The 15,408-nt window shown below is 48.8% G+C and overlaps 1 protein-coding gene across 5 annotated transcripts in view; it reads right to left on the reverse strand.

The window, feature by feature from the left end:
- Lrch1 (leucine rich repeats and calponin homology domain containing 1) overlaps window positions 1-14,893 on the reverse strand; it is a 173,227-nt gene extending 158,334 nt beyond the window's left edge. The window contains exon 1 of one of the 5 annotated variants that reach the window (XM_060391444.1): window positions 14,375-14,874. In XM_060391444.1, coding sequence (XP_060247427.1) covers window positions 14,375-14,630 — 256 coding nt within the window. In that variant the 5' untranslated portion in view covers window positions 14,631-14,874. Of the gene's footprint in view, window positions 1-14,374 lie in introns of all 5 variants that reach the window. The other 4 variants (XM_021647051.2, XM_060391442.1, XM_060391443.1 and 1 more) reach the window with 4 other exon arrangements.
- Between the last annotated feature and the right edge of the window lie 515 nt (window positions 14,894-15,408).

Here is a 15,408-nt window from a genome sequence, read left to right on the forward strand (position 1 = left end):
TGACTGTTTCAAGTCATTACAGTTGGAAGTTCTTAACACATTATCTTCAACTGAAATTCATTTCTTACAGAAGCAGTTGACAGTCAGCATGACACACAGGAGCAGGTTCTGGCTGGACTCTCCACAGCTTTAACACAGTCCCTCTGCACACTGCTTCAGGTGGGTATGGGAAGTCGCATGGATTAGGAACCAGAGTCCGGGATGTGCGCCAGCATCTCTACTACCCAAACGCTCATCTGTCCCAACGCCCTAGGGTGGAGTCTCATAACAAATGTCTCCCTCTCATCCATTCCTCCAATGCTGCCAAAGCAAGGGATGCTCTTGGGCTTCCTGAGATGCTGAGGTCCAACTGGGTACCACCTTTTCTTACTCAGAGTGTACTTGCATCACCTGAGTTCCCTTCTCAGAAAAAAAGATGCTGGATAAGCTGGGAACCGAGTGGAAATCATGCTGACCCACGAGTGATACTGCTTAACACGATGAAGCCCCTTGCCTTTCCTTAAATACATCTTTGGGCAGGGGTGGGGTAGGGTTAATGAAATGCCTTCTGACTAAGGTTAAAAAGAAACAGTAAGAGGAGACAGGTTTGAATCTTGATACTGACGTCAGTCAAGTACTGCCAGACTCCACCATCCTCTCCCAGACAGAAATGCTGAATACAGCACCCTGCTCCTCGATGTATTTTAGGGCTCAGGAATGCAGACCCAACATGCAGAGAACCCAGGGTTCAATCCTCACCATCAACTAACTCACTTCCCTCAGGATACCTTTGTCAAATCAGACTGAAGACCACTGTCAAGCTAAGGGAAAAAAATGGGGAAAAAACAAACAAACAAAAAGCCTAGAACACTGGTTCTGACTTTACCAGACAGAATGGCAGTGTAACCCAAGAAAAACATCCCTGTCCCTCTCGCCTGCATGGGACACTTCCACCTTCCCAAGTCAGTCAGGAGAGTAGAAACATCACCTCCACGCACTGGCAGCTTGCACACCCAGCCTTTCTGGGTATTAAGATCGCTATGTTAATGTCACAAAATTTCCAGGAAGCTGATCTCTCCATGGCTTGTCAGAGTGGCTTCTCTTACAGATGTCTCAAGATGGCAAATTCTGTGCGCAGTGTCGGTCTACACAACACACGCAGGCACACAACAATTTACTCTTCACAAGAACCCAGACGGTCACCATGCTCCTTTTACCCTGAGGAAACTGAGGCACAGAAGTGCAGTGCCATGCCATCTGTAGCTGGATGAAGACCTAGCAGCTTGAGCTCTCCGGGCACTGTGCCAATGACAGGCTCGCACTTTCTGAGTCCTGCCTTGATTGATGAAAACTGAGCCACCTGTCCCCATGGGACCTAGACTTCTGTTGGTCACCCACCATAAGGCAACTCTGTGGAGCTACAGTGTGTCTCCCTATGAATCTACACAGGACCCAAGCAGGAAGGGGCATTTCTTCTTTCTCTTTCTTTCTTTCTTTCTTTCTTTCTTTCTTTCTTTCTTTCTTTCTTTTTTCTTTTCTTTTCTTTTCTGTCTTTCTTCTTTCTTTCCTTCTCTTTCTTCTTCTTCTTTTTTGTTTATTTTTTTTTTCCTTTTTTTTCTGTTCTTGGTTTTTCAACACAGGATTTCTCTGTGTAGCCTGGCTTGGCTATCCTGAGAAAGGACACTCAAGGTTGACATCTGTCCTCCACAGAGACACACACACCCGCACACACCCATATACACAAGGAAAAAACGAAGAAGAAGAAAGAATTCAGCATTAACACAAAGGCCTGCATCTGCTGGGGTAAGCGGGCCTTCCTGGGTTGGCAAGAGAACTAAACTCATTGTTTTCACGGGAAACCTGGAAAAGAGCAAATCCTACATCACAAAGGCTGCTACCGAAAGAACCCTGTGGCCTACCATTTGTGAACCAGACTACCCAACAAGACCGTTAAATACTTGGAATCCAACCCACAAGGGGCCTGTGCAAGTCCCCCAAACCACAGGCAGTAAAATCCTGAACTAACATGCTTAATCCGTAACTACTGTTGGTCTTAAGTCATCCTCCCCAGCTTTGGACCAGATGTCGTTGAAGGTTTCCTGCTGTGGGGCCTGTCACAAGGTAGCATGATCTGGGACCTTTAGAGAGGGGCAGAAGCCTCCCATCCATCCCGTGTGGCCTCCTGACTCGGCAGCAACAGGCCAATGAGAGGTGAGCTGGGTTCAGGCACCCGCCACTTTTGCTATGTGACCTTGACCAACTGAGAGAGTCCTCCGGGACTCACCGTCCTCAGCATTAATGGCAGAGGGATATGAGGAAAGGGGTTCTAGGGGTTTTTTTTTTCTACATATCTTCTTCTGAAGACAAGAGAAAGGTGTGGCCAGGGTGACTCAGCCCCGATGCTTAAAGCACAACAGCCAGCAAGCACTAAACAAAACAAACTGAAGCAATGTCTGGCACCATGGTGCTGGATAGCCCCCCTCACAACAACTTAGCAGGTAATGTTTACCCCCTTTCACAGGTAAAGAAAGCGATGGTCAGGATTTACCTGGCCAGGGAGTCAAGGTTTTTAGAGTCAAAGACCCCAACTCAAGTCTTAGAATCGAAAGAGAATCGGTTTCAACCACTGAGCTAGCCTATGAGAGCCCCTCTAGCTAAGGGTCTTTATCACCAAGTTAACACTTGACAGTGAGACTACTTAAATATGTAAAAGTACTTTCAAACACATTAATTCTTTACTCTTCACCAGAGTCTATGAAGTAGATAAAACTACATCTCATGTACCTATAGATAGATAGATATTAAAACCTTAAAAAATACAATATTAAAAAAATCCACCCCTCCTTATATATAATAGGTGCCCAAAAATGAAAGCGTGAGGACCTGAGTACTGGTCCTAAAAGCAGAAAACCACTACTTGTGGCTGTATTGCTAGCACTGAGAGAAACAGATCCCTGAAGCTTGAGTTTCACATTCACAAAAGGTCAAAAAATAAGATAGAGTGTGATTTTTTTTTTATTAGCAAGTTCTTTACAAAACAACTTTAGAGCTAGAGAGATGGCCCTGCAGTTAGGAGCACTTTGTTTTTACAGAGGACCAAAGCTCGATTCCCAAAGCAGCTCAAAACCATCGGTTACTCCAATTCCAGTGACTCTGACGCCCTCTTCTAACCTAACAAGCATATGTTGCACGCTCACGCGCACACGCACGCACACGCACAAGGAAACAAAAACACACACATAAAAATTTAAAATCTAAAGAAGAAATTTTTAAATTAAAAAAATAATACTTTCATAAAATTTTTAAAATGTATTAAGTATGAAGATAGTCAATGTAGACCTCTGGCACACACACACACACACACACACACACACACACACACACAGAAACACAGGCACACCAAACTGGCTAGTTTTTATTTATCCATTTCTTTTCTTAATGTACATTCACTGCACACAGTAATGGGCACCATCACATCATCAAGTATGTACATCATGTACTTGATCTTATTCAAACCCCTGTTACCCTCTCTGCTGGCCCCAACCCTCACTGACACCCTCCCCTTTCTCAAACAGGTCCGCTACTTTCCAGTCCTTTTTTTTTTTTTTTTTTTTTTTCAAAAATCTAGATTCTGGAAATGAGAGAAAAACAAGCAATATCATCTTTCAGCCTGATTCCCTGATTCCTTTTGCTTGAGGTGATCTCCTGTTCCGTCCATTTCCCCCACAAATGACATCGGTTCTTCTTGGTGGCTGGGTCTGGCAACAGTATGCATCTCTGTCATATCTTTAAATCTACCTATCAGACATCTAAGCTGGTTCCTAACTTGGCTATCATGAATAGTGCTGCAATAAGCACGGGCATGCTCTACACTGATGTGAACTCGAAGTGTGCATCCGCCAGTTCCATTTCATGGTTGTTTAGGGTTTTTTTTTTTAACATACTTTATATACCACACGTGTATGAGTATGCCTGAGTATACATATGTGTACCACATGCATGCAGGAGCCTACAGAGATCAGAAGAGGCGCTGGAAGCCCTGGAACTGAAATTACAGACAGTTATGAGCCACCATGGAATGCTGGGAACCAAACTCTGGTCCTCAGCGCTAAGTGCTCTTAACAGCTGAACAATCCCTTCAGCCCCCTCCCCACCCCTTTTTTTGAGGAACCTCCACAACGATTTCCATAGCAATGCACTCATTCACATTCCCTAGACAGTGTATGAATAAAGGTTCCCTTCTCCCCAAAGCTAGACAAGAATTTGCTGTTTGATATTTTGTTAGCTAAAGGGTCTCATTATATAGCTCCGGATAGCCCGAGACATGCAGTATAGCCCAAGCTAGGCTCAAACTCCGGAGTGCTGAAATTACAGGCCTGTGTCACCACACCCAGATTTATCTGCCAGTTAAGAACACCACCCTCCCCAGCATTTTCTCACGTAGGATCTAGAAGTCAGACTTGAGTCCCCACAAGCAGGTCTTGTTTACCAGTTTCTTTATCTGCTGCTTGGTTCCGTAACATTTCTGTCCACCTCTTGCAGAGTTCCTTCTCTAAGTCATCCGACTTACGGATGTCATAGAAAGCTAGCACGGGGGAAGGTGGGGGGAAAACGACAGCAGATCAACTAACAATGCAGGAGTATGGGACAGCCTCGCGGTAGATCCAAGATAACAGATGAAAGTGCAGCATCTAAGTGCAGGACAGAGACATCACAGGAGCAGTGCGGTTTACCTCACTGTGCTGTGCTAGGCCGGCAAGGCGCGCGCGCACACACAAATCAGGAAAGTCCCTCTCTAGCCACTCTTACAAGCCAGTGCAGGAGGAAGAAACTTAAACCTGGGGAAAGCAGAGCACTTCCCCTTTTCTTCTGAGGGAACCAGCCCGAGGTCCCTGGTGGGTGTTGAAAACGCAACTAGTGCTCAACTCTGTATAAAGAACGCTTCTTCCTGTCAGCACATGCCCATGCTAAAGTGTGATTTTCCAAGGGAGGCACAGTGGGACTTAAAAAAAAAAAAAAGGTAACTAACAGGGGCTACAGAGATGGTTCCACCGTGAAGAGCACCTGCTACTCTTGCAGAGGACCTGAATTTGGTTCCTAGCCCCCATATCAGGCTCCAAATCTCTTGCAACAATACTGTCTTCTGGCCTCCTTGGGTACTGCACTTCCCCATACACAGACACACACAAATACACTCGATTAAAACTAAGATAATAATTATTTAAAACGGACAGTAACTAATAAAATAAAAATACTGTAATAAATGTGGCCTTTCTTTTTGTGGGGCGTGCATAAGCATCTGTGTGGACAGGCACATGTGTGGGCTTGCACATACAGAGGCCAGAGGACAACCCCAGGTACGATTCTGCTCCGTCTCTTCCCCCCCTTTCAAGACATAGGTTCTCACTGGCCTGGAACTCACCGAGTAGGCTAGTCTGGCTGGAGAGAGCTTGGGGTTCCAACCGTCTCTGCCTCTCCAGGGCTGGGGTTAAGAAAACCACTCGACCAGGCTTTTCTAACTTAAGATCCAGGCATCAGGCTTGATTCTGCATAAGTGCTCGACCAACAGAACTAGCTTCCCAGCCCCATCCCTTCAGGAAATGTCTGTCTCCACCTCAACACAACACACACACAAGCACACACACACACAATATTCTACCATACTAGTGCCGACCTAAGATGACACAATTCCCACCCCGGCAGGACAAAGTGAGATGAGTGGTGAAGGTACTCTGATGGTGAGTTACACTCCATGAGGGGTCCCTGAACACAAGGGCGCTCTCCTGCATCAGCTGACCAGATGGCCAAGAAGACCCCTGAGTGAGTCACAAGTTGGTAGCATACAGAGCATAGATACGTTAGGCAGAGGGATGACTCATACCCCAGCCAGGGTGAGGGAGAATGGGGCTTCGTTTCATCATGCCACTGGGGAACAGCACACAACTTAAAAGCTGACGACTTGCTTATTTCTAAACTTTTCCATTTAATATTTAGGACAGCCACTGACCACGGGTTACAGAAACCATGGAAGTCAAGTCACTGTGAAGGAAGAAGATAATGAAATACAAAAATGCGTGAGGAAATGACACAAATACGCCGTGGAGCGGCATCTGATTCTACGCTGGGATGCTCAAGAGGAGGCCGGCAGGCAGGAAGGCAGCCTGCTTTGGGCAGGCCGGGGACTGCATGGAATATGAACTGGACACGCAGAATTCCACAGGGCAGAGTGGAAACATGTGACCAAAGACGTGGATGGGCAAACTGAACACGGTCCACAGGAGGCAAGGCGGGCAGTCTACTGAGAGTGCAACTTTGAACTGTCACTGTTCAGAGATCAAGACTGCTGCGCCAGCTCAGGAATGCTGAAGCGAGGCCATGCTGGAGAATGAGAAAAGTGGGCACGGGAGACCAGTGATGAGAAAACTTCACAGCTCTCTAAAAGGCTCTCTCCCTGGTCCTCTCATGCTCTCTTTAGGCTCATGCAGCAGAGGGAGCTACAGGAGCCAGCCTCAAGGAATAGCCCAAGACCCGGTACCTACTTCCAACAACCTAAGTTCAGTGTGCTGGCTTCAAGTCAAGCAAGCTCACCTGCCTATGGCAAAATCAAATCAGCAGCAAAGCGATTAATTTCTAACTGAAAAAAAAATCCCAACATTGGGAAATGGAAGCAGGGGATCACGATTGAAGGACAGCCTGGACCAAATATCAAGTTCAAGGTTATACAGAGAATTCCGAGGCAGGCCCAAGCTACCTAAGAAGGCTGTGTCTTAAAGAAGAAAGGGGGAGGGGGATGTTTCTCCCATGAAAAGTCAACATTGTTGCTCTGATTTCTTTTTGTCTTTGCATTCCTCCCTGTTTACACCTTCCTTATTCGGCCAGTATAGGAGTATACAGCCGAGGCAAACTGTAAGCACACAGAACTCTAATTAAAAATACATTTCCTGTCTCGGTAGTTAAGAACACTTGTTACTGCAGAGGACCAGATTCGTTTCCCAGAATCCACATGGTGTCTCATAATCGTCTCTGACTACAGTTCTAGGGCATTCCATCCAAGAACTGACCTCGATAGGCCCCAAGCTCACACCTGGTACACAGGCATATATTCAAGCAAAAGACTCATATGCATAAAAACATTTTAAAAAATTTAAACGCATTTCCCTTTTCCACAGATCCTGAAATATGCAAAAGCAGTCCAATTCTCACAACTGTCAACTTTCTGTTCATGTAAACAATCTCACTTTCTTCTCAGTTACTTCGTGGTCTCCAAATGCATTTATTTCTTACTGAAGTGAACGGAAGCAGGCCGCCGGGCTCTCGAAACAGAAGGAACAACAGCACAAGAATGCCTCATGCGTCAGTCTACTCTGACAGGGCCAGTTTTCCTATGCCTGGCTTCTTTTTTCCTTTTCTTTCTTGCAGACTGTTTTTGTTTGCTTTTTTTTTTTCGATTTTGTTTTGTTTTTGTTTTTGCTGAACAGTTCTCACCGCTTATTTTTTTTAAAAATCCTATCTAAGTTCTGGCACAAAAATAAACTTCATAGTTAAGGAGATGGCTCGGGCAGTGAAGTGCCTGTCATGGAAGCATGAGGGCCTGAATCCCCAACATCCGCCCACTTACAAGCCAGCTGCAGTAAGGTGGAGGTGGGAGTCAGACGCAGGCAGATCCCTGCAGCTCGCTGGCCGGTGGGTGAGCGCAGACCCAGTGAGAGGCCCTGTCTCAAAAGGTGAAGAGCTACAGAGGAACACACAGCAGCACCAGCGGCACACAGCTTCCACATGCATGCACATACTCAAACACACGCACACACATACACACTAAACAGCTTCCATGGAACACAACAGTAGCAACTGACAGAAGCCAGGCTTCCCATGAGCTGTGCTAGCTCACTAAATAAAGCACTCAAGCTGTGAAAAAAACACAGTTAGGTTTTGGGGCTTACAGACTTAAATTTTTGTTGCTTTGTGTTTTTCAGACAGGGCGTCCTCCTAGAGCCCAGGCTGGCCCTGAAGCCCTGATGACAGGTATGAGACCAGTTGGCGATTAAAACTTTGATTCAGTCTGTTATAACTTTATAACTTGACATGGTAGTTAACGCCAACTCACTCAAACTGACATGATCGGAGGGTTCCTGAATTGGTCAACTACCTAACCCAAGGCTATTATCTCTCTAAAACTAAATACAAGTTTCCAAAGAGCTAAGCTCAAGTGTTGTGTCTTGAGTAATGCATTCATAACCACTTCGGCCATTTAATTCACTGAATCTCCACAAAAGCACACAGGGCAGAGGGTAGGGGGTGGAGTGGGGTGGTGGACAACAGAGACAGGAACAGGAAGTAAACACTGCTCAGCTTACCCGAGGATTTTCTATAAAAGACTCAGACTCTTGATGGATACGGAGAACAGGACGTACGGACAGAAAAGCACACTTGAAGGGGGGGGAGAGAACGGACTTAGGTTTAATAAAGCAATGATGGAAATGAGTGTCAGCAGAGAAGTCTCAGAAAGGAAAAGAAAAGAACTCCATAAGGCATCTGTCTACGTATCCTTTAAATACTGACGGCACAGAGTTACTAACCAATGAGGTAGAAAAGTTTTGCTTGCCTTGGAAACTCAGAAAAACTCTTAGTCAACACCTGAAATTAAAAGTGTTCAATCGTCGGGTGTGAGGCAAACTTTGGCCTAAGAAGAACCAGAAAAAAGGGAATGAAATGGTACCAGGCCTCACAAAAAAAATCTCCAAAAGAGTCAGTTCAAAGACCAGATCAACAGCTTTGGGCCACACTTTCATGATGGACTGGCTTCCTGGCCTCTCCGTGTGTGCTGGAAGCATGTGTACGCTGCTGGCTCTTCAACCGAGCAATCTAACACTCATGTTGGTAGGGACTCCTGGGCCACACCACAGGGGAGAGTCCATGTGGCCGTGATTCAGACCCGCCATGCGTCCTGAATCACAGTACTGGAGCAGCCTCAAGAGCAGAAGTCCTCTCCGCCTGGACAGGGAAGAAATTAATCAGCAGTAGAAGAAAACATGGAAAGGAAGGGAAAGGGTACAGGTTCCTGAACAGAGCATCTGAACTGCACAGGGCGGACAAGCACGCTAAGAGGACTACGGGAGCACGGGGGAGTGTCTAACGGAGCACAGGCAACCTTACGGTCACCAACTGTCAACACTAATTAAAAATTCAGGGGTTACACACAAAACGTCATGGAATTAGAAGAGGAGGAGCGCACTGGGAAGAAGGGGTTCAGGCAGAGGGGCAGGGCAAAGGAGAAAGTAATGGGGTGAATATAAATATATTATATACATGTATAAAATTCCCTAAAAATTATTAAAAATTAAAAAAAATAAGTGACTAATAAAATGTCATCAATAACCAACAAACCAATTAAACAGCAGAAAAACAATTTAAAACTAGATATATCCAAGGAAGACTACAAGTTTTTGTCTATTTTGTTGGGGGTGGGGTGGGAGTGAGGATGGAGGGTGAGTAGGGTTTTTCTCTGTGTAGCTCTGCCTTTCCTGGGACTCACTCTGTAGACCTGGCTGGCTTTGAATTCACCTGCCTCTGCCTCCCAAGTGAAAGAACACAAGTTTTAAGAAAACACACATGATCAGGCCTGGTAGCATACACTCTCAATCCCAGCACCCACAGGGGAAGGCAGAGGCCAGTGGATCTAAGTTTGAGGCCAACCTGGTCTACAGAATGCGCTCCAGGACAGTTGGGGCCACACAGAGAAATACTATCTTAAAAAACCAAAAGGAAAAAAAGAAAAAGAAAATGTGGTTTCAAATGGTTTCACTATATTTAACAGTGAAAAATCTGCATGGCCAAAATTACGGAACAGGGCATGTTATGAAAACCAGATTTCATTATCTAGTTCTGTGTGGATTCCAATGGCTAAAATATGCTCATAGCCAAGGACTCTGCAGCTACAGGGTGGGGGTGGGGTAGGGGAAGTCAGCTGGCTGCACACAAGCCTGCCCCAGGGTCTTGAATCTTCACAGACACTAAAGAGAGGTAGTGTCAGGCAGGAGAGAGTGGGATGCTGCCGAATCCCACAGCCCTCAAACAACGGATCACAGAAACTCTGGGCTCTGGACCGCTGTAAGGTGGGGTGAGCAGACATGGCCAGGGGACAGACCTAAATACCCTCTCTTCTTTTAACGACAGTTCTCCCTCCCTGTCCTGGATTCATCTTTCCAGCCACAGAACGCTCATGTGGTCATGTCCACCCACATCCACCCTGCAAGCCCTGAAGGCCATCCTAACCTCTGCCACAGAAGCCTTTCCCACTCTGTGGGCTTCGCCCAGTGCCTGGTGCTGTCTGACCATTCACTTGCCCTGTGGGGCTCCGGTGGCTTCCTGAACCTTCTGCTTTGCTTTTCATGTCTTACATTCTGCAGCTCCACTCCCCGATCAAACACAAAAAAATACACATTTGCGGGAGTGGGAGGGGGCGGGGTGTAGGGTAGCACAATGGTGGGGCACCTGCACAGAGTGCTCGAGGGCCTGAACCATTCGGCCTAGCGTCTCACACGTGTTTGCAGGACTCTACCACCTAGCGATAGGCTAAACTCTTTTTAGTTTCAGTTTTGAGACAAGCTCTAAGCTCCCCCTAGAATGGCTCTGACCTCGCGCTGTAGTTCCAGCAGGCCTTGAAATTGTGATGCACCTGTCTTCGCCCTGAGTAGCTGGGATCGCCAGGCCTGTTCCATCAGGTCCAGCCTCAGTAACTATTTACGCCACAGAGCTAGACAAGCCCTCCATTTCCCACGTAGTCTCGGTAAGACACTGATAATGACAGACTCCACCGCTCAGTCACAGTACAAACCTTTTTTAAGGCATGGTCTCATAAAACTCAGGCTGACCTCGAACTCACCGTGTACGGACAGATGACCTTAAACTCCTAAACCCCCTAGACCCCTCAAGTGCTGGGATTCCAGGCACATACCATCAGCCCTGGCTAAACGATACCAATTTCCAAAGTCCTGTGTAAGGGTTTTCTTTTTTATTTTCCTGAGCCTCATGCAGACAGCCACTCTCAGATTTCTTTTCTTTTCAATCCACTTTACTTAGTCATACAAACACCCTTTTGAACTTCTATATCCGAACTGATGCTAGGTAATAAATCAGCACCAGGGGGAATGGGTGCTCCACTGACAAGCCTTCGTGTATGTCTTCTCATCAGGTCCAATTGTGTGCTTCCGTTTATACTTAAGATGCTCATTATGTGCTCTTGTTGTGAGCAACTCAAGCCCATGTGAACCAGCCCTTGTGTTTAGAAAACAAAGATATGACACGCATCCAAAAAACCCTCTTACTCATCTTGAAAGATAAACTGTTTTGTTTATCTCCCAATCCATTCCTCAAATCAGAGTGAAAACTTCATGGGAATGGGTGAATGGATGAATATCTATGGGATGAACCTCCAAGAAGCCCCCCAAGTTCTACCCCAGTCCACCATCACACTCTGGCCAGCAGGAGATGGTCAGAACAGGAACACTAGAGAGAAGCCTTCCAGATTCAAATCCCCGATGCATGCCTTGCTTGTCTCCAGGTCGGTCTCTACACATGGAAATGAGGGTCCAACTGTGCTCCTGATACAAAGTACTTCACAGTTAGCCAAGCAGTACCATGCCCACATCAGTTCTAGTCTGGACGAGGACAGTAGTAACACCTGAACCACTGTCCCCATCCACTTCTCAAAAAGCATACTTACAGACTGCCTGCCATTGCGCAACAAATGCTGTTTAGACTGAAATTCGGGTAAATGAACAGTCTCAAAGTAAAAGCAAAGGCTCTTTGTTTTGGTTTTGTTTTATGTTCTGTTTTGTTTTGTTTTGTTTTGTTTTATAAGAGTGAAGTGCAGGCATTTGGGTGACAAGGGCCTAGACTTCTACTGAGCAGCTCTGGGCCTCTCATCCTTGACTTCACATCTCCGTTCAGCTGTGCCACGTTGCCCAAGCATAGGAAGCTGTCTGCAGAAGTAGCTGCTGGAAAAGCTACGTTACAGGACACACACCAAATGGTCTGTGATCCATGAAAGGATAACAGAGAGAAGGGGTTTTCTATAATCCCTACTGCCCAGAAAAAAACTTGTGGAAAGGTTTTAAAGATCTTCCTATGCCGAGCTTGGATATTCTGCTTGGGCCTAAGAGAAAGCACCATCTGTGTGGGGTTTATTATTACCAAACACTCATCAACTCCCTGAACTCCTCATGTGTAGGAAATGTCAACACCACCCACTGAATGTCTCTATTTTGCTTTGTTGCTCTAACACGTAAAGAAAAGTGCTCAATTAAATATATTCTTTGAGGGGCGTGGGGGCGTGGAGGCATGAGGAGTTAGTCAGGGCCTCACCCGGTAACCCCGGGATGGCTGGGAATTCACTGGTAAATCCAGACTGGCCTCCAACTCCTGGGATCACAGGTACAGTCCCCACGTCCAGCCTAAGTATTTATGGAGAACAGGGAGAGAGAGGAATGTGTGCCTATACTCAGCTTTGATGTGAGCCAAAGAAATCAACACAGGTGAATATTAAAGTTTTTACATAAGAAAACATGTGTCCTGTTCAACACATGTGAATATTAAAGTTTTTACATAAGACAATTGGCTCTTTGGCTACTCTTTCTTCTCTTTATGATATTGCCTTAAGTGCCTCATCTCTGTAGTCCAGGCAGCCCTTGACACTGTGATCCACCTGCCACTGTCCTGAGTAGCTGGGATCCTTTCGCCTCTTCTGCCCCCATACGTTTTTACCCTGCACAAGTAACATGAAGCCATTCTAGTTAGGAATCTTAGGAGCATTAAATATCTGTAAAACTCCTAATTAAACACCTGCAAAACCCTCCGTACACAACCAAGGAAAACAGGGAGGACACTTTCACAAGCAGCAACCGCTGGTGGGGGTTGTAACTGAAAGATGGACACCAACAACAACTTTTAAAGCAACGGTATTCGCAAAGAAACAATACCACAGCACACACGCCTACTTTATCCAGCTTCGGGAGCAATCCTCCGCAATACTGAAGTGCTGGAAAAACTCGAAGCCTGCTACTGAACACAAAGGTGTCAGCATTGGTCGTGCTGGCTCTACTCTGCGGTACCCAGCCGTTCCAACTACGGCAAGGAGGAAACGAGTATAGGGCGATTCCAGCGACTCTTAGATTCTAATTTCTACTTGAGAAGCCGCAACTATGAGGTCCTATCAAGAGCCTCTCCAGCCGTTGAGAACCGAGTTCTGGAATTCCCCGTCTGCTTGCTTGCCCATTTCCTGACAATCCTCAAATCCAAATATCACCGTTTAATGACCCCAGAGGAGTGCTTCTGGCCTCCAGCGAATTCGGAACTCCATCTAAATCTTCAGTTGGCCGCCTGATGAATGTTTACGGAACTGAGTAGAGAGACATAGCCTCCGAAAGCCACGGCTGGCTCCCCTGCCCCGCCCCCTAGTCTTCCTTCAGAAAGGGAAGCTGAAAGACCCTGACCCGAGAGTCTTAGCAACCCAGAAACCCAGAGACCTGACGCACGTCGGAAGAGGCAATGACAGCCTTGGGGGTCTAGGCAGTGGCTCAAAAATGGGGCACCCACTGTGCCTGGAAATGAGAGGCGCTCGCCGGGGTACACAGTGTCCCGCAAAGAGCGGAACCGGATGGTCGGGAACCAAGTCAGATGCGCACGGATCGCGAGGCCCCAACCCTTTTCCACCACCCTCCTTCCTGTTTATGGATCCGCTCCCACAACTCCGGACTACCGAAGGGAAAGCACCCATCTCCCAACTATGTCAACACATGACACAGCTTGAAGAAGCCGGCTGCTCTTTGGCGCGAGTTACAACTTGCCGGGCTCGCACTGGCAAGCAGGCTCACTTTAATTACTTTTCATTCACCACGCCACGCTTCCCTGGCAGGGCCGCCCCCCCCCTCCCCGCCCCGCAAAGGCCCGGTTAGTTGGGGAGACCCGGCGGAGGGAACCGAAATGCGTGGGCGGAGAGCCAGCCACCAGGCTCTGCTCGCACAGGCGCAGAACCAAGGCTGGCACCGCCTCTCGGGCTTCGGCGAGCCACGGTCGCACGGCGCGGTGGCCCCCGGGCCGCGACACTCCTCGGGAGAGGACAAGGCTGGCCCAGGGCCGGCCACCTTTGTCTGGGCTTCCCCTCCCGCCAGGACGCAGAAGGCTTCCACGGAGACGGCTCGCGGCCCGCCCGGGATCTCCCGCTTCCCGCGCGCCAGGCGCATCCCTGCGCTCCTGCACCGCGGTCCCCGCTCGCGGGGCCGAGGGGGCCACCGCGCCCGCCAGGCTGCAAGCACCGTGCGCGCTGCAGCCCCCTCGGGCCCCGGCGGAAAGGTGCTCCCGCCCCGCATGAGCACGGCCAGCCCCGGCCCCGTCTCACCTGCCTGAACCGTGTCCGAGAGGTCGTGCCCCGGGGCTGCGGTCCTGGGAAACTCCTTCAGCTTCCTGGCGCTCAGGTTCAAGCCCCCAGAGTTGGCCGCCTCCTCCAGCGCGCGCTCCAGACCGCGGTTCAAGGGCAGGTTGAAGCCGCCCGCGCCTCCTCCGTGATGCTGGTGGTGCGGGTGCAGATGCGGGTGCAGGGCGGTCACCGAGAGGGCGGGCGCGAAAGCTTGGGGTTCGCTTCCCGACGTCGCCATCTTCTCCCGGTCCCCCCCCGCCCCGCCCCGCCCCGCCGCTCCCGCGCGGGGGTCACAGGTTCTCCCCCACCACCACCACCTCCCGGAGGCCCCGAGTCCCCGCTGCGCTTCCCCGCTGGCCTCGCGGGAGGGGCGGCGGCGCAGAGCTCCGGGAGCAGCGGCGCGGTCGCTGAGGTTTCCAGGCGCGGAAGCCGAGGGCTGCGGCGGCGGCGGCGGCGCGCGTGTGTCTGCTCGCGCTCGTCCCCGCGCGCCCGCGCGCCCGCCCGCCGCTCCTCCTCCTCCTCCTCCGCAGCCTCTCGGCGCTCCTCCCCCCGACGCCGGCTGCAACCGGAGGCGCGTTCTGCTTGACTTTCACCCGTCGGGGTTTTTTGGGGTTTTGTTTTTTTTTTTATGTCTGCGAGTCGGGGAGTTGTTTGTTTGTTTGTTTGTTTGTATGTCTTAAGGCCGTTTGGGGAAAGCGCGGCAAGGGATGAGATTTGAAATGCAAGGTCAAAGGAAGGAGAATGGTTCTGGCTGACTGACCCGGAGTTCCCCCCTCCCTCCCGCCCCCCACAAAAGGCAGTTTTCCGCTGTGGCTTTACCCTCACTGACGCCCCCTGGCATTTAGGTGCTTGCCACACAGATGCTGTCATTGGATCCAGGAAGCCTGTGAGTGAAAAAAAAATTGCTTCCTTCGGTTGACAGAGGAAGTTAAGCGGAGCCGAGACCACCCCTGCCACCGTGGAATGGAAGGCGAGCCCGCAGCCCACAGTCACCAAGGCTTTGCACCTTCACTGCA

This window comes from Meriones unguiculatus, chromosome 9, assembly GCF_030254825.1.
Source record: "Meriones unguiculatus strain TT.TT164.6M chromosome 9, Bangor_MerUng_6.1, whole genome shotgun sequence".
NCBI lineage: Eukaryota > Metazoa > Chordata > Mammalia > Rodentia > Muridae > Meriones > Meriones unguiculatus.